A 17,870-nucleotide genomic window follows, 5' to 3' on the forward strand; every position below is an offset into this window, starting at 1 on the left:
CGTGAAAGCGGCCCTGCCCGCATCACTTCTTCAAAGCAGCCTTTGGTCTGTGTGATTGAACAATTACCGCCACGCTTAATTTAGCATAAATACCAGCGTCGACTTTCTCGCTTTGCCGGTGTGTCTGCACATTGTTTAACTTCTCCCTTTGACTCCATCAAGAGGTTTTCAGATGAAGTCAGTGGCATCGGGCAAAACAACTCACACTTTCATGGCAAAATGGTTTCCATCACAGCGTGCGCACTGCACCTTTAATTTGTCTGCTACACCCCAGTGAAGAGCGAGCGCACACCTATGACAGCTCGCTCCAGCTTCATCAGGATGCAAGAATTATTGGAATGAAATGAAAGGGCACAGGGCCTCCACAACACACACACACACACACACACACACACACACACACACACATCAGATTGTTTGAGGTGCTGAAATATTAATATGAAAGGTAATAATTGGGTCTTTCTGTTTTTACTATTCAATTTCAACACTCAGTTGGTTTCCAAATGAAGCGGCGGTGAAACAAACACGGGGCGTCACACACACACACACACACACACACACACGTCGTTCATCTTCTGTCAGCCGAGGCTCAAGAAAAAGAAGTTTCACTTTCAAAAGTTTGGTTTTTTTTATTCAATGCACATCAAAGTGGCTCACACATGGAAAAGCTTGGACCTTTAACTGCGGCTACTGAAGATGATGAAGATGAAGATAAGCGTTTGGAGAGCAACACGTCTTGTTTTCCACTTCCTAATCTATGATTTGTAAGTGAAATGATTTGATAATTACACATTTTAAGTTCTGATTACCATCTTTAAAAAAAGTACACCCCTTGATGTTCGGCAGCATCGAGGTCACGAATTCCAGAAGTACTCGGAATTAATTTGAATTCTTATTAAGTTGAGATTTGGGGAAACAATGAAATAAAAAAAGCAATAAAAATGTGACATTTCTTTCTTCAGACGTGAATTCAAGACTCTTTAAAACTGAAACATGCAGTTAGGACAGTAACTACCACTATAACTTATAACTGTGTCATTCTATACTCAAGGTATTACTCATCTGAAGCCTAAATAAGTGTGTGTGGTATTTCCCTAAACGCATCATTTTCTCTGAAAAAAACTCATAATGTCACAGAAGTCTGCAGAAGTGGCCCCGAAAATGAGGAACAGATGAAACCACAGACGCTGTAATAATGTGGCTGTAATCGCAGATATGAAGCGTTTTTTTTTTTTTAAAGCGTTCTGAGAATTTAGGAAGTCCACAAAACTTCTGGAGAGATTCCTTCAATCTATCCTCTACCACTGGAGAGCCACAGATGATGCTAAAATACCACCGTCACTCAGGAACGCAGAGAAAAGGAGCGACTGCACCTCGGGGTTGTGAATCCTCTGGGCCGTTATGTTGTCGCCTCCATGTGAAGCACCTTCATAGACTCTGCGATCATCGAGCTGGTGTCAATTTGTCCGTAGATCCCCACTAAGAACGCCTTGTGGAGCAGGATGTCTGCGTGCTCTGCAGGGAGGGAAAAGGTCGGCTGATATAAGACTGCGGTAACTTATTCGGACTTTAAATGTTTCAACATACGCCGTGAGCTGAGAGTTCTGATGTTTTTCATGTCCTCACCTTGACAGAGCAGTACGTATTCTGGAAGATTCCTGAGCGCCGTCTGCACCACGTCGTAGTTACTGCTGCCCATACAGTACATGAAGGTGGGCAGGAAGTCTGTCGCCAGGCTGGAAAAGAAAAACAACAGTTCTATTATTAGTTAAAGTCAACAAATGCAAATATTTAGTTTTAGTTTGTGTATAAATGAATTTTGGATTAAGATTCTGTTGTTTGCAACGAGATGGGAGGAGGAAAAAGAGGGAAAACAGAAGATTTAGGGAGGGAAAGTGACTAAGCGTATGGCCGCTGTGTGTTTGAACGTAAACAATGATAAGAGACAAAATGATGGACTGAGGGACGGAGGAGAAGAAGAAGAAGAATGTGAATTTGAGCAAAGAGGAGAGTTTGGTTTGTTTGAAACGTATTTCCCTTCAAGACAACATCTATCACAGAAACATCAGCTTCCATATCCTGTTGCAGTTCCGGCATGCTCTCCCTAGGCGGCGTCCTGGAGCGCTGCACACTTACGAGGGATTGTTCTGGATGCAGCGCAGGGCCAGGCTGAAGGCCATGTTCCGACACAGCTCCTCCGATGACGTCATGAGCCTCTGCAGGTCGTTCTGTGAAAGGGGGAAAACAGATCTGTGATCAAAGCGTTCAGACATGAAACACACCGTGACCCCGTGCGGATGATCGTGACTCACAATGAAGTACTGTATGATCTCCGGGTTCCTCCTAGACTTCTCATCCACCTCTGTCAACACCTCCAGCATGTCTACGGCAGATGGCAGAGTTACTCATTAGGATTTTGTGTGTTTGTACAAGCAGAGTTGCTGTAATGTTGTGTTGCAGTTTTACCCTCCACCGCCTCTCCTCTCGACATCTTCTTCAGACACAGTGTCATGTCGCCGGCGGTCAGCGAAACTGAGGCGGAGATGTTGACCAGGGGCAGGGAGCCGGTCGACATGTCGTCTGGCGGGAAAAAGCAGAAACAATCATTTGAGCGAAACATGTCAACGCGTTTCAGCTGAAATCTTCATTCAGGCCGGACGTTCCTAAAAGTGTTTGGCGGTGCGACTGCGTGACCTGCTCTGACCTTCTCTGTCCTCTGCTGAGGTCTCTGAGGAGGAGCTCCTCACCGGCAACGTGAGTCCAGCCAGCAGAGACTTCAGCTGGACCAGGTCTGGGTAATCTGAGCACAAACTCCTGGGAGAAGAAAGAGCAAAACAGAAATCAAGAGTTGTTACAAATCCTTTCACAGACGTGGCGTCTGTTGTTGCAGCGAGACGCAAACTTACTGCAAGATGTGCGAGTGCTTCTGGAGGTAAGGCACCGCCGCTGCTGCATCGTGGGTAATGTATTTCTGAGTGAACTGCAGGAACTTGTTGAGGAAGAACGGCGAGCGGGTCCTGTGAAAGTTCTGCACACACACACACACACACAAACACACACACACACACACACACACACACACACACACACACAGTCAAACGGCGCTCACTCTGGCCTCATGGCGTGGAGCAGTGTGACAGGATGTGTGTGAGCCACCCACCTGCAGGACCTTCATGAAGGACAGAAGGCAGTCTTGCAGCGCCCTCTGGTGGTCGCTGTGGAAAACGAGGGGCTGCAGCAGCTCCAGTATGGCCAGCACGTTGGTGAAGAACGCCAGGTGGCACGGCTGGCGAAACTCGTAGGGGTTGAGGTGAATGCGCCCGTGTAGGAGCCCAGCGATCATCGGCATGTGCCTGCGAGAGCGGAGGGGCCAAACGGTTAATGGCGGCCAAACTAAATCCCTACGCCGAGCACGTGGATGTGTTTGTGTTTCACCTGAGCAAAAGCACGGGGTGAGACACGGCCAGCTTCCTGCAGGCCAGGTTGGCATCAGACACGCGGCCCTCTGTGGACTTTGACTCTCCGACATCGGCGAGCAGCGTGACCAGGCGATGGACGAGGACGTCGAGCTGGGAGACAAACAAGAAATGAGATTTGTACTCAACGTGTGAGACTGACAGCCTCAACAGCACCACCTGCAGGCCATAGGGTTTACTACACAAACTGTAATACATGTAAATAGGCGGGAGATGTGAACGTGAGCTTGAAGGAGTTTGTTTGCTGCTTGTCCAGTTAAACAAAATCAATACAGCACAAGCTCTTAAAGTTAGCCGGAATAAAACACTAACTTCTGCCTGTGAGTGAACGTGTGCAAATGAAACCTTTATTTAACCCCGACAGGGCCGCTAATGTACCCATAAAGAACCTGTAACAAACTCAACAAACCTGTTAGAATTTCAGCTTCGAGTTATCATTTTAACACAGGGGGCAATATTAGGAGGCACTACACTACAGATTAGAATTTGTAGCATTCTGGGTGGCGTTTACAGAGACTCGTCCCAAAGGAGTCCTGCACATCTCATCTCTGGAGGAGAAATAAGAAGGAAAGGAAGAAAACGGTTGGAGCGTTCACAGCACTCACCGCCGCGCTCACCGCCGCCGCCACGCTCAGTAATTGAATTGTCCATAAACTTCTTGAGGTATGCATGTTTAAACAAGAGGCACTTGAGCTGCTTAATGTCACAGCGTTAATTACAATCATACATTAAACTACCCGTGATGCTAATGGAGCCGTTAATTCAGCTAATTAGGCTCAATCGCTAATTAGCAAATATTTCTTTATCAACTTTGCTTGTTTTCTAATGAGCGCTTCTCTCCAATTTCTCCAGCTCATTAACTCTTGCTATGGGAAACCTATGCCGCCTGTGTGACATTGTATTCGCCAGAACGCCTCCAAGGACAGACGGGCAGATTACGCAATAGTAGTAGAGTTCCTTGTGGCGTGGGTAAACGCCCGTCTGCTCACCTTGCAGCTGCTGCTCTCCGCCGCCCCGCCGCTGCTGAAGGTGCCGTCGGGCAGGTTGATGTGCTGGATGACCTCAGGGAAGTGCAGGTAGATCTGAAGCAGCAAGCTCTGGCACCGCTTACTCATCGCACTGAAACCACAACAACAACAACAATGACTGTTTACCTTTAAGAACAAAACTCTGTAGCACCAAAGGAAGTCTGTAAGAGCGTTTCCTCCTGTGTTTCCCCCTGAAATCAGCCCGGACGGTGTCAAACTCGCGGTATCGTCAATTCCCGAGTTTCGAGCGCTGCGACACGAGGGCAGAGATCAGCGTGAGGCACGTCTCTCTGCGAGCAGCGCTAATTAATGTACATTAATACAAAACCCGGCGCATGAATAATGCAGCATCATTCAGGGAGATTTGCCTTCCGGTCACTGTGGTTTCATGAAATCCTCTTAGCTGGAATATCGTCGGGAATGATGCAGTTTATTACAGAAATGCAGCGAGGAGATCGGAGCGACCTTGACCAAGAAGTAAGAGAGTAAAGCTAACGTTTGCTAGCTGCTGCACGACTGGAGTAAACACCCGCTCACCTGCCGCTAAGCTTTTGCGCTAATAGTGTTTAACATACAACGGTGTTTACTCGACACAAGGCCGAACTCTTTTGCTTCCGATGCCTTCTCATCCTCCTGCGTTCGTTTTATATCCAGCGACCACTTTACCAGGCGGCTTAGCTGTGCTTAAAATATTGTAACTCGGCAGCTAATTTTGCTTGACCTTGGCCAAAGTTTTCCTCATTAAAGCGCGTTAATAAGAAGAGACACGTCCATGAAAGCTGGGGTTTGCCTCCACAAAGAGTTGCACCCTGATCTCTGACAGCCGAGTCAGGGCAGGAATCCACAACACAGGCCAGTTTAGAGCTGCGGCTTTAATCCTATCGGCTTCATTATAACACACTGAGCTTTTAAAAGAGATCACAGCGCAGACGACTTCCGCTACTTTTAATTTCACACCAATAGAGCTAATTATCCAGCTTTCCCCCGGTCGGCGGCATTGTGGCTGACAAGAGGAAAGTCTGAAAAGTTCATCTGCACTGGGAGGAAGAGGAATCTCGTGCGATTTAGCCCCAGAGTTTATCAGCGCAACGTAACGGAGATGAAAGGGTTTCAGAGTTTGGTCTAATTAGACGGAAAGGCAAATCTGCACCGCACCTGTCCTCCCATTTCTTGCCGCAGCTGATGAGGTACTCGGAGAGCTTCTTGATGTTTTCTAGATCTCCGTTGCAGTAGGAGTGAAGGAGGGGCAGCCTGGCCTGGATGAGGGAGCAGGAGGCCTGGTCCGCCGCGCTCTGGTCACGGGTCGGCTCGCAACTGTCAAGCTCCGACTCTGACAGGATGAGGTCCACCAGGCTAATGAGCTCCTCTGAATTGAGTCGCAGCACCAACTTCTCCGTTTTTTTCTGCAGAGGCAAAAAGAGAGAAAAAGGTGACATAATGGGAAAGCTTCTTCGGAATGAACTCCCTGTGACTTCTGTCTGGAAAAAAGTAATGTGACAACTTGGAGGCTTTGTGTGTGTATGTGTGTGTGTGTGCGTGTGTGTGTGTGTGTGTGTGTGTGTGTGTGTGTGTGTGTGTGTGTGTGTGTGTGTGTGTGTGTGTGTGTGTGTGTGTGTGTGTGTGTGTGTGTGTGTGTGTGTGTGTGTGTATGGTTGCTTCTGATCCTACTTGAGGGATCTTCTGGTCTCGTCCCTGCCAGATACGTGGGATGTGGCTACAAGCCCACAGGAAGTCCAAAGCTGACGATGGGTCCAGTCTGAAAAACATCACACAGTCCATCAAACTGAGAGAAATACACACACACACACACACACACACACACACACACACACACACACACACACACACACACACACACACACACACACACACACACACACACACACACACACACACACACACACACACACACACACACACACACAGGTTACATTGACGTACTTGTGGTCTCTGCGCTTGCTGAGGATGGCGCTGATGCACTGCAGCAGTGTGGACCAGTTGGACTGATGGGTAAGCAGGGCTAGAAGGTAGGGTCTGTACGCCGGGGTCCCTCGGGCCTGGAACGCACAAACATTAGGCTGAGCATCACATACTGACAACCGCACACAGAGGGAAGAGGAGGAGAGCGCCTGAGCCTCTCACCTTGTTGAGGGAGAACAGCAGCTTTTGTTGCAGGTCGGGACAAACTGAAGTGACCTCAGGGTCCAGATGCTCCAGCCAATCCACCAGCAGCCCTGACGTCAGGCCAGACTTCGTCACCTCAGAGCTGCTGAAGGGAAACTGACGGGTTACTAATGAACGTCTAATGAATTCATATCCTCTTGAAATTTCAAGGGATTGAAAAAAAACCTTTAATTTCTCCATAATTAGTTCCATTTTCAAGCATTTTGCCTGGACTGAACCCTGTGATGAGCCGTTTCAGCCACAGAACAGTCAAACCAGTCCAATACAAATGTTTGAGAGTTGAGAGGGCGAAACTGAACGGCAGTGCTCACTTGCTAGAGTCGACTTCCTTCTTCACGGTTCGCTCCTCGCTTTCCTGGAGCAGCAGGGAAATCACCATGGCAACAGGACCAGCTGTCCCGTTCTGCGTGCCGACTGTCATCAACAGAGACAGGACCTCCTCCAGATACGGCGACTTCACCTCCATCAGACCCTGCAACACTGGAAACACAACAAAGCGCCTTGCTTAATTGTTGGCTTTGGTCGGCCATTAACACGTCTTTGTGGAGCGAAGCCAAATGGTGAATGCGGCCGTGCGTGTTCCCACTTTCTGGCAGCGCACCAACTGAATCTTCTTTTCAGTGGCTTCTGTTTCAGTTCATATTAGCAACTCCAACAATACACTGCACTTTTTGCTCATAATCCAATTCCCCCGGTTACTGAAACGCCCGTAACACCCACAGTACGGCTCCATTATTACCTTTGATGATGAGCTCGGCCTCTGCGTTGCATCGTTCTCCGGCCTTCAGCATGGCAATGACGGCCCTCACCGGCACCTCGGCGTCTCTGTGATACGCCAACGCTTCGGCCAAGTGAAGGAAACCTGTACGCACTGAGCGGCACAGACACTCATCCATCAATCCATCCATCATCTTTGATTGTTGACTGAAAACTGAACTGGCATCTGAAAAGGTGAATATGTGGGATTCTCACCGTCACTGTGCATGTGTTTGTGAGAGTTCTGGCCAGCAAAGGATTTCAGGAGGGTCTTTAGTGGACCTGCCTCGACGGTCGGATTGTCCAACCAGATTAACATCTCCACCACGACTTTGAGGAACAGCGAGGAGAAAGCGATGTCCTGAGAGACGAGACGCTTAGGAGGAGCAGAAACGACAACAGGGATAAATATCATCATCATCATCATCATCCAATGGCTGTTTGATGGATCAACTTGTTCTACGTCACACCTGGTAGAGGTGAAGTTGGCGCATCAGAGGGCAGGAGAGGGCGTGGCTCCGGTGCATGGACATGACGATGGGCCCGGCGTGAGTGGATGTGAGCAGGGCGGCGATGGCCTGCAGGAGGTGGAACGCCAGCGCCCCCTGCTGAACGTGGCCCTGCTTGGCCCGCATCAGCTCTTTGGCCAGAGCCTGCTGCAGGGCCAGGGAGAGCTGGCTGGGCGGGGGGCCGAGCCAGCGAGGGTCCACCTTTGAGGGGAAGATCTGTGCAAGAGGCAATGTACAAAATGTCAACTTCTGTAATGAATGCTTGATCCCATCCGTTACGCTGAGCAGAGACGAGGGAAACACAGATTACCTGGAGCATTATTCCTGTGAGGTCGTCCTCAAGCCCGATTGTAGGGATCTGACTGGCTGCTCGCTGCAGAGAGCTATGGGGCGTTTCTACGGTTACCTTGGACTTACTCGCATCAGTGGTATCTGGGAGGTGGGGGGTGAAGTCACGACACAGTGTCATTTACATCCTTTGCATACATTTTTACACATGCCTTTGTCCATCTTACATTACAGCTCATTACCATGCAAGATGATGAATACGCCTACATTAATATTGTAACATTTATTTTAGAGCCATTAAAGTCTCTATAGTAAAGTGTAACAGAGGATGAAGACGCTGACCTCTGTTGGGAGGCAGAGAAGAACTGAGCAGTGAATGGAAAGTGTGCCCCCCAGTGGCACCTCGCTCATGCTGCACCTCCACGAGATGGGCCATGTAGTCTGTCGGCGAGGAGAACTTCAATTATTATCAATCATAAAAAACAGTGGCAACAAAACTGGAATTCACACTTTTTGCAGACTCTTACGCTTGTCCATGATGTTTTCCTCCAGTGACTGTGGGTCGTGGGAGACGGCCTGATCCAGGTACTGCAGCAGTTTGCTCATGCTGGACACGGGGATGCCGAAAGACTGCACGAACAGCAACAACTGCTGAGGCTCCAGGTCTTGCAAGGCTGTTGGAAATACAAATATCGTGAGATTAATGAATACAACTCATGTTTATGCTGAGCAAACAAAAACCTGTGCTGTACCTGCATCGACCAATCGAGCAACCTCTGATCGAATCATCCTCAGCTTCAACCAATCGGGCAGCAGGAGGGCCTCCTCTGAGGTGTCCACGAGGAAGGCGGTGGGGAGAGGCTTCTTGTCCGGGAACCAAATATCCAAAAGAGCGTAGAAGTCACTCTCTCCTGGAATATAACAGAGGAGTTTGAACTTGAACGCTCAGCTCTTTGAATAAAGCAAACATCGGAAGTGTTGGGCAAAAGGGGTGTACCTTTGGGCGGGCCGAGGGTCAGCAGGATCACCATGGCATGGACCACAAGGATGTGCATGGTGGCCGTCTCTCCCGTAGTCCAGCGCAGAAACACCTGATCCTGAGATTCGGACTGGAAAAGGAAAAAGGAAAGACCAACAAACGTTTGTCAGCTGATGACGCTTTGATCTTTGCATTTGAGAAGCGGAAGCCGCTGTATCTCGCCAGATTTACACAACTGCAGCATTAACTTTAAATGACAATGTCTTCATGTCCGCTCACCCAGCTGTAGAGGTCCTCTCCGTCTTTGGTCTTCCTCATCCTCCTGATGTACGCTGAGAAGATGGTGAGGAACGCGGAGAGCACGGCGTCAGACTCGGGCCTGCAGGAGTGTTTGGAGAAGAGGCTGTTCATGATGGTGGAGCGCTCCACGATCAGCCTGGCCACGTCCTGGAGAAGAGCGAGGCGGGGGAAAAACCAGATCTGTGTCAGCTGTGAGAGCGTAAGAGCTACAAACACAAGCTTCTTTCAATCAGTGAGCTGTCATTTACCAGAGCCAGGTCGTTGTGCGCGGCCTGCTCTTCCACCGGTGCATGCTGGGATAGGTAGATGAGATAAGCACTGATCGTCTGTGGGTCCGTCTCCATGTGAATGGCCTTGGGAACGACAGAGAGATAAAAATGATACAGTGCACTCGAGGCCAGATACTAAGAAGGAATCCACTGCGGCGCTCGGAGACCCCGACCTGCTGCAGAGCTGTGGACGTCATGCCCCGCACGCTGTCGAACAAAGGGAGCTTCGGGAGGTCCTGTAGCAGCCACTGGTATCCCGGCAGGAGCTCGCCGTCCGTGGAGTCTTCTTCCATGGGCTGGTCCCGCTCCTCTCCATCCTTCAGACCCCCCTCGCTCAGCACCAGTGACAATCCCTGCACACAAAAACAAAGGATAAAAAGGGGACGTTTTGAATATTCACTCAGAGATAATAACAGGTTTTCAATGTTGGCTGCTTCCCGTTTTCTACCTTCATCGCCAGGACCCTTGATGCCACCTGAGACGAGCTGAGACGACGCAGGAAGTAGTCCAGCACTTCACACGTTGTCTGTTCGTCAGCTTTAGGACCTAATAAAAGATCCTGGAGCCGTCCGAGAAGCTGCCTTTGCTTTTGTTGTCTCTAACAGGAGGGAAAACATACCGGTAAACGAATTGATGAAAGCATTAAAATAAAACTTAAACAAACAAACGTAGCTTGCAGCCTCATAAACTCCGTTACGGTCGACCTACTTGTCTCTTCTTGGCCCTCTGCTCTTTGCTCTCTGCTTCATCATCATCCTCTATTGGCAGGCTATCATCTGCAGCGTCGTGCAGGAGGAATTCGCACAGGCACTGCACGGGCAGCACATCCAAGGACCCCTCACTGGACTGGACCAAGTCGGCAAGCCATGGCATGGACTGGGAGGAAGCCTGTGGAGGAAAAGGTTGTGTTAGACTCCTTGTGTTGAAGGGACCAAAGCAGTGCAGAGATGTTATGTATTGTTCGTTACCTGTCTCTGGATGATGTCGAGCAGGAAGTCTGGCTGGCGGCTGCGGCACAGAAGATGACCTAGGCGCAGAGACTGGTTGAGGGTTTTCACCTGCTCTTGGATCTGAGGTGGAGGTCGACGAGGAGGACCCCTGCACACCAACGAAAACGAATTCATCAAAAACAACTGACAACTTTTACTTATCAGACGTTAACATAAACCATCAGTGATTGAAGTTTGTGGTGTTCCGTTAACTCGTGTTTACAAAGTAACTCTACTTGGTGTCTTACTGTGGGTCCAGACTGGTCAGTTGAGACAACAGTAAGCTGTTGCTCTCGGTGATGGTCTGTTTGGTGGATGCGGCTGCCAAGTGGCTCTCAAAGGCCAGGATATCTTGTCTCTCCCTTTGCGCGAGCTGCAGCTCCCGGTTGATCATTTCCGTCTTCGTGTCCTCATCGGCAACGGTGCAAGGCGGGTAGGAATAGTTACTAAGAGGCCCAGAAGAGGTGTGGGTTAGTGGTTAAGCTGTATGACTTCCATTACCTGCAAGGGAGGGATCATCATCACCATCTTTACTTACTTTGTCATCACCATCTCCATGAGCATCTTCAGAGTAGGATAGCCGTCCCAGGCAGCCAAACCTAAAGCAAAACATCACACAATATAGCTGTAGATAATACTTTGTGTATTAGAATAAAGATGAATATGATTCTAACGCATGCAAAGCGTCTGTCATACCTATCTTCTGTGGATTAAACGCAGCTACCACCAGGAGCAGCAGCCAGGCCTTCCAGTACAGAGCAGATATGGCCAGATTGGGAGGCTGATACCTTAAACATTCACAGTCAGGTGTTAGTTTGGACTGAATAACCGGTAAGTGGTTTTAAAGATGCCAGCGCAGACATGTGGAGTAAAGTACCCTGCAGGGAGTTGAATGTTCTCCGGGTGGTGGTATGTACACAGGTTCAGCACGGCGTCAATGAGCTGGATTCTCTCCACTTTGAGCACTTCAAGGTCTGCTGCTGAAAGAAACAGACAAATGCCTCCAAAGCTCAAATTTGACATCATCAAAAGCTTTTCTGAATGTAGCACTTCAATGACAACTGTACGTTATGTAAATACAGAGACCTAAGACGAATGCTTGTTAAACTGGATCATATATGTTTATCAAAAGTCCAAATATTCAAGATAGAAACATAAACAGCCTTAACATTAATGACACATACCATCAGACAGAACTCCGGCCGCCCTCTTGACCAGATGATCTGCGAGCTCCATGGCGTCAGCCGGGCCCAGGGGCAAGTCGCGTGACAGCCCGATCACGAGCACGCGCATCAGCGTGTCCTCCAACAGGGGCACCTCGGAGCACAGGCGAAGGAAGAAACTGTGGAGAGGAGAGGAAATGATCAAAACAAGCTTTGTGTGGATGCAGAAACACGCTCCAATGATGAAAACTGGATGAGCGCTCACTTTCTGTCGCTCTCCGGAGGCCAGTTGTCCCACTTGTAGTAGGTCTCAGGTTGCTCCGTGAAAAGCACTTTGTGAAGGCTACAGGCATGACAGAGACAGCAGACGTCATAAGAAGTTCATAACACGATGGGTTAGCACGTGCGGTGTGAATAAGCTCAACTGATGGCTTCCACACAGATACAGACCAGTGGACGTAGTCTTTTGCGCCGACTTTGCTGATGGAAGGGACGACGGTGTGGAGCCACCACACGGCATCTCTCTGAATGGCGGCGATCTGATTCTGAAACGATCTTAGCCCCTCCAGATCTGTGACAAATCAGGAAACTGTTCAAGGGAGAGCAACTCAAACCATCTAATGCTAAAAACAATGCAGCAAAAAAAGAAGCACACATTGCTTACTCTTCTTCTCTCCCTTGTCGCAGGCGACGCCGGCCTCTTTGACCTGAGCCGTGATGCCCAGCATCATGGAGACGGTCAGTAAATCTGTCACCTGGATAACAAAGCGTTCCTGGGGAGAGATGAGAACGACCAGTTCAGAACCTGGAAGCGAGCATCAACAGAGGAGGATTGAGGGATTTTCCTTTACACTTACTTTGAACTCCATTTCCACATAGGTGGGCTCCTTCCTCTCCTGCATTAAACCCAAGCAGAAGGACTGGAAGTTGATCTCATGCTTGGTCTGTTTGATGATCTCTCTCAGCAGCGCTCGGGAGGCACGGAGGTAATCATCTTTATTGGTTAAAAGGTCCTGGAACACCATAGCCAAGAACTGGAGACACAATGGGACAATTAGATTGCATAAGCAGAGTAATTTGGGGGGGAATTTACTGGCCAAGAAAAAGTAAAGCAGACAAACATGAACACATTTCCAGACGTCTCCTGAATGAAAAAAAACAAACAAAGACTATTTCCACCTTTGGCGCCTGCTCCGGGCTGTGCTGCAGCAACGTGTGGAGGACCTGCATGTTGTTGGGATTCCTGGCGTTGGACAGCTCATTAAAGATCACCAGCTTCACCATCGTGCCCAGGTTGTCTCTGTGTGCATTGAGCAGCTCCCTGCAGAATCACACCCATGAGTTAGTGTAAGTCACTGAGTGAAGAGAAACTGAGAGAGGGAGGGGGGGAGAGGGGGGGACTCCACTGACCTGACACAGAGCATGTAGTGATTGAGAAGGACTTTGGGTTTGAGACGAATCTTAATCAGGTTGGAGATTACTTCCATGTCGTCTGCTCCGTGGGTATTGCAGTTCATACACATAGACATGAGGAGGTCTTGAGCTGGTCGAGTAAGCTGTGAAGGAAGAAAGAAAGAAAGAAAGAAAGAAAGAAAGAAAGAAAGAAAGAAGGAAAGAAGGAAAGAAGGAAAGAAAGAAAGAAAAAGGGTGAATCTGGTGGCTTCAGTTAGATCATTGTGGTGACACTGTCTGTAATGACTAATGCTCCTCCTCCTCCTCCTCCTCCTCCTCCCACCTTTGGGTTCTGGAGCCACATCTCCAGCCTCTGCACAGCCATGAGCCGAGCCTCTTTGAAGCCACATGTGGCTGTAAGCAGACGCAGCAGGTTTCGGGACACGTTGTCCATTGGCTGGCGGCGGTTCAACTGCTCCCTGAGGACATCAAGCACGTAGTCTTCCACGCTCTCTGCCAGCTCCTCATACCTGCAGGATGACAACAAGTCAGACAAAGGACAATGGTTTAGAATTAAAACCACCAGGGGTAAAAAATATTCCAACAATGCAAAGGCAGGACTCTAGATTAGCTCGAGATTAACAAAAATAACTGTTGAGAGATTCATACAGAACAAACATCACTGTACAACTAAGATAAAGGCCAACAATGTCTCAACATAAGAGGACAATCTAATAAAAGGTTGTCTGGATCTTTATCTGCAATAATAATAATAGAAGTAGTAATAATAATTTGTTAATTAACTCAAATGAAAAAATCTGCAATGGAAATCATAATTTTGCAAAAGTAATCCCAAGTCTTTTGCGGCCAAGATATTTAGATAACTCTGCTTTAGGTGTTTATTGCTGTGATTGTGATTTCAAGCAAACAGTAGTTCTTCTGTTTTCTTCCTAGCTTTTTGTGGCACTCAGCTAGTTCCACATACTTCAACCTACAGACACACTGTTCAGAATATTCAGGACATTGTTGCTGTGACTTTTGGTATCTCTGCTTAATTGACTGAACCTGTTGATTATAAACAAACACTAGCTTCAAAGGATTTGAGCTTTAGCTGTCACTCAAACTGTTTGTAACTTCTTTGCTTGTTCAGGTACAGGAACCATTCAACATTTTCAGGCTTGAAGGAGGTTTTATGGGAGCTTAAAGGATTTGCTTTCATACCTCGGCATGATCTGCCCTTCATCCTCAGGACTAAGTTTCTCCTCTGCGATCAGCAGTTCAGTCTGGCTGTCGTCCTCATCTGGGGTCGAGGGGTGAGGGCTGCTCCCTGCCAACAAAACCATCCACCAGAATTCATTTCCTGAATCTGCAAACATTCGCCTTGGCAACAAAAGGCTTCCTAAACAGAACGTACCTGCACTCAGATCTCCGCCAGTTCGGCCGGTGTCAGCCTGGAGCAGCATACTTTTAGGTGGCATCTTAGTGCCGAAAGCAGTCTGGAGGTTGTCAACAAAGATCTTACAATGAGAACTGTCCACCCAGATTCTTTCCCCCAGAGAGTCCTCAATGTAAACCTGAAAACACAACAGATGAAAGAGTTAAGGCATGGCTCAAATGCTTCAGGGATTTCAATACAATTTCAGCAGATTTCAGGAGATTCTCACTTTGACGAAGATCTCTGGCCAGTTCTCATCCTCCTCGTAAGCTGCCATCAGCAGGTTGCAAGCGAGAACAGACACAAGACTGTTGCCCTTCGCTTTGAAGTTGATAGAAGCGTCTCGACGCAGAAGGCTGCACAAGGCCTTCAGACACAATGTGACAGGAAGAGAGCGATACAAGTCAACGTCTGCACAGTGAACTTTCAGATATTATGACAGTGATAAGTGAGGGAAAAACAAAGAATGAATGTTAACTATGATAGTCTAAAGATGTGTGTATTTAATATTGATGGTTTGACTGCACTATAAATAGTGTCTAATAGTGTCTACTACTATAAACTAGTGTCTAATAGTGTCAGTCGTGACCATATGAACATTATGAGGTTAAAATCTCTCTTTTACCTCAATAATTCCCTCAGTGGCAAAGACATTGGGCTTGATTTTGGCCAGGAACATGAGACTGAGGAACAGGGCGGTGTCAGGCTTGGCCCGGTTCAGCTTGAGTTGCTTGACGGCTCCACACAGCAGCCCCTCGATGCGATCGTCGTTTCCCTCCGACTCTGCAGCCTCGATCTCATCCAGCAGCACTGCGGGTTGAACTGCCACGGAAGAGAGAAGCTTTAACTTGGAACTATGAGGATCTGTAGCATAACAAACACTCAGAGGGTGGTGCTGGTATGACAGCCATATTGGATCTAACGATTTAGAAAGATTTACCTTCAATAGGCACCACTGATGGCTCCTTTATAGAGGGTGATATCGCTCGTTTGTCCCCAGCTGCAACATCAGCCAGTCTTCCCAAGGCACTCACTGGAGGGGTGACAGAGAGTTTGGGACGCTTGGCAAGGCTGGACAGACCTGATGAGGAGGGCAGAGTGGAGGACGTCTCCCTCTTACGGTCGGCAGGTAAACCAGTGGACGCTGGTTTCAGGAGGACTGCAGGGGCTTTGGGTTCTCCACCTTGGCTCTTTGATCCAAGAGCAATGAAATCTCCTGGTGGAGGATGAGCTGGGAAAGAGATAGATGCGATGAAGGTTGATTGATAAGTTGATTGATCATCTAACTTAAGAGAGGGCTGTACACAGTTGAAGGTAGCATCCGGCAAATACACAATCACAGCACCGGGCCAGTCCAGTTTGTCAATCTTGTACAACTCAAAGCCTTTATTATGACTGGAACGTTTGAATTCAGAAGTGTCTGGATCACAACATCAATATCACGCACATACTGCAAACATCAGAACTAAGCAAGTGTCCGTCTTACCTGATGGTTTGGCAGCACTGGGCCGCCTGAGTGTTGTGGGTTTGGGACGATTCATCTTGACTGACACACTCTGGATCACGAGCGGGTTAAGACGGGGACATTACCTAATTCAGATCAGGCAGTGGACGAAGGAAAACAAAGACATCAGATACTTCCACAAGTGTTTATTAGTGCAGAACATAATCGAATTTAGCTAGAGTTAAGTTTGTACAGCTTAATGTTACGGTCAATGCTCTACCTGCTGGTAGACTAGAAGCAAAGAAACAAGGAAGATGCTAATATACGAGCTACTGGTATCGATTAAGGTCCGCTAAGTTATGTTGAATTAAATATTTGTGTGAAAACATGCTGACAAATGAATGATACGTGCTCCACTTGACTTACGTGTTTTATATTACACAAATTCCCTGTGTTTGGGTTGAACGCTGCACTTTAAAACATGTTAGCATTAGCTCCTCCGAGCCTCACAGAAGAATCGAGCTGTTACGTTTTCTTCTGTTTTGTATTTAGTGTGATTCGCCAAACGTATAGGCGCTTACTGCCATCTGCTGGCGGAAGGTGGTGGTAACTCACTTTTTTGTTGAGTACGTTACAAACAAAGTAAGCAAAACCGCCTTGTTGTGATGGAATCTCTTCATCTAACATTTAGTTTATTCATTTGTCGACAATGTTTTGTCACTGCCTGGAAAATGTAGATTCGCTCTACCACAACAGCATTGAAAGAAGGACCAAATCACTAATCCTGACTCCTATAGTGGAGATAATTGTGTATAGAGCCAGAAGCAACCTCAACTATCACTTCTGAAAATGTGGATGATGTATGTAAATGCTACACAGATAGCTCATGACTTCACCAAGTGCAGGAAGAAATAAATAAATTATTAATACATGGATGATGAGAAAACATTTGTTTCCCAAATATGACACTTACTCAGATTACATCCACATGAGATGAACTATATACAACACTCATCTATTCTAAATTATTTATTGGAACTTTACAGGAACTTTTCCTCAGGAAATCCTACAAAGTACAAGCTGCCTTTACTGCTTATGTTGGTTTGAACAAAAAAGACACACAAAAATTATAAACTGGTGTTGGACACAATGACGCAAACACTGCTTGATGATCTCATGAAGTAATCTGCTTCTGATAAAATCCCACAGAATAATCATTTCTAAAGTTAAGAATGACTTAGCATGTCTGGTTTATATTAAAGTAAATGTCGTACAACCTTAAGGATGAATCATCGGTTGTAATCCCTCTGGATAGAATAAAACAACTGAGCAGGACTGATAAGAGATTCCTCTCCTCCCACACAGTATAAAGTGTCCCGCATGTATTTATGTCTCATCTGATTAAGCTCCATTTACAACAGAGGAATGGAGCTTTGTTGCTACTCAAGTGAAACTTAAATATTAAGTGTTTGCAATAAAAATATATATGTGTGGCAGTATAATTTTAACAATAAAATCTGACTTCAAGATGAAATTCCACTAATTAAACACAGGGTGGCAGTAGTCGACATTCTGCAGCCCTTGACAGTTCCCATCGTTTAATGTAATAAATTAACATATTTCAGAAATACACATTTAGAATGAAATATGACGCTATT

The 17,870-nt window shown here is 47.3% G+C and overlaps 1 protein-coding gene across 5 annotated transcripts; it reads right to left on the reverse strand.

Annotated features, from left to right (window-relative positions):
* Window positions 1–732: 732 nt before the first annotated feature.
* Window positions 733–16,748, reverse strand: ints1 (integrator complex subunit 1). 5 transcript variants are annotated; one of them, XM_076144164.1, is made up of 48 exons: window positions 16,639–16,748; window positions 16,255–16,358; window positions 15,709–15,999; window positions 15,394–15,590; window positions 14,998–15,135; window positions 14,748–14,907; window positions 14,555–14,660; window positions 13,677–13,863; window positions 13,352–13,497; window positions 13,121–13,262; window positions 12,799–12,975; window positions 12,606–12,714; window positions 12,392–12,512; window positions 12,207–12,284; window positions 11,963–12,120; window positions 11,656–11,758; window positions 11,475–11,566; window positions 11,317–11,377; window positions 11,027–11,224; window positions 10,758–10,887; window positions 10,498–10,677; window positions 10,238–10,387; window positions 9,963–10,142; window positions 9,769–9,873; window positions 9,500–9,667; window positions 9,239–9,350; window positions 8,994–9,152; window positions 8,769–8,915; window positions 8,584–8,682; window positions 8,264–8,385; window positions 7,915–8,169; window positions 7,661–7,820; window positions 7,428–7,559; window positions 7,000–7,168; window positions 6,647–6,770; window positions 6,446–6,561; window positions 6,173–6,260; window positions 5,660–5,907; window positions 4,466–4,595; window positions 3,436–3,569; window positions 3,161–3,353; window positions 2,907–3,028; window positions 2,705–2,814; window positions 2,467–2,580; window positions 2,313–2,383; window positions 2,137–2,228; window positions 1,627–1,736; window positions 733–1,515 (listed from the first exon to the last, which is right to left on the reverse strand). In XM_076144164.1, the coding sequence occupies exons 2-48, from the start codon at window positions 16,307–16,309 to the stop codon at window positions 1,400–1,402; spliced, it is 6,555 nt and encodes a 2,184-aa protein (XP_076000279.1). In that variant the 5' UTR covers window positions 16,310–16,358; window positions 16,639–16,748; the 3' UTR covers window positions 733–1,399. The 5 variants fall into 5 exon arrangements, with proteins under 5 accessions (XP_076000279.1, XP_076000278.1, XP_076000276.1 ...); XM_076144163.1 differs by having other exon boundaries at window positions 6,647–6,773; XM_076144161.1 differs by having other exon boundaries at window positions 6,647–6,773; window positions 11,656–11,755; window positions 12,597–12,714.
* Window positions 16,749–17,870: the final 1,122 nt, after the last annotated feature.

Source organism: Genypterus blacodes, unplaced genomic scaffold (genome assembly GCF_046128005.1).
Source record: "Genypterus blacodes isolate CSIRO-AG114 ecotype Tasmania unplaced genomic scaffold, CSIRO-AGI_Gbla_v1 ptg000028l_1, whole genome shotgun sequence".
In the NCBI taxonomy this organism is placed as follows: domain Eukaryota; kingdom Metazoa; phylum Chordata; class Actinopteri; order Ophidiiformes; family Ophidiidae; genus Genypterus; species Genypterus blacodes.

Bases quoted from the DNA above. Each gene is read 5' to 3' on its own strand.
- ints1 (XM_076144159.1), bottom strand. From the start codon at position 16,309: ATGAATCGTCCCAAACCCACAACACTCAGGCGGCCCAGTGCTGCCAAA. The intron at 9,874-9,962 runs GTCGGGGTCTCC...GTCGTTCCCAAG, and splicing joins CGTCCACAGCTCTGCAGCAG to GCCATTCACATGGAGACGGA. The intron at 9,351-9,499 runs GTGAGCGGACAT...TTCCTTTTCCAG, and splicing joins GAGAGGACCTCTACAGCTGG to TCCGAATCTCAGGATCAGGT.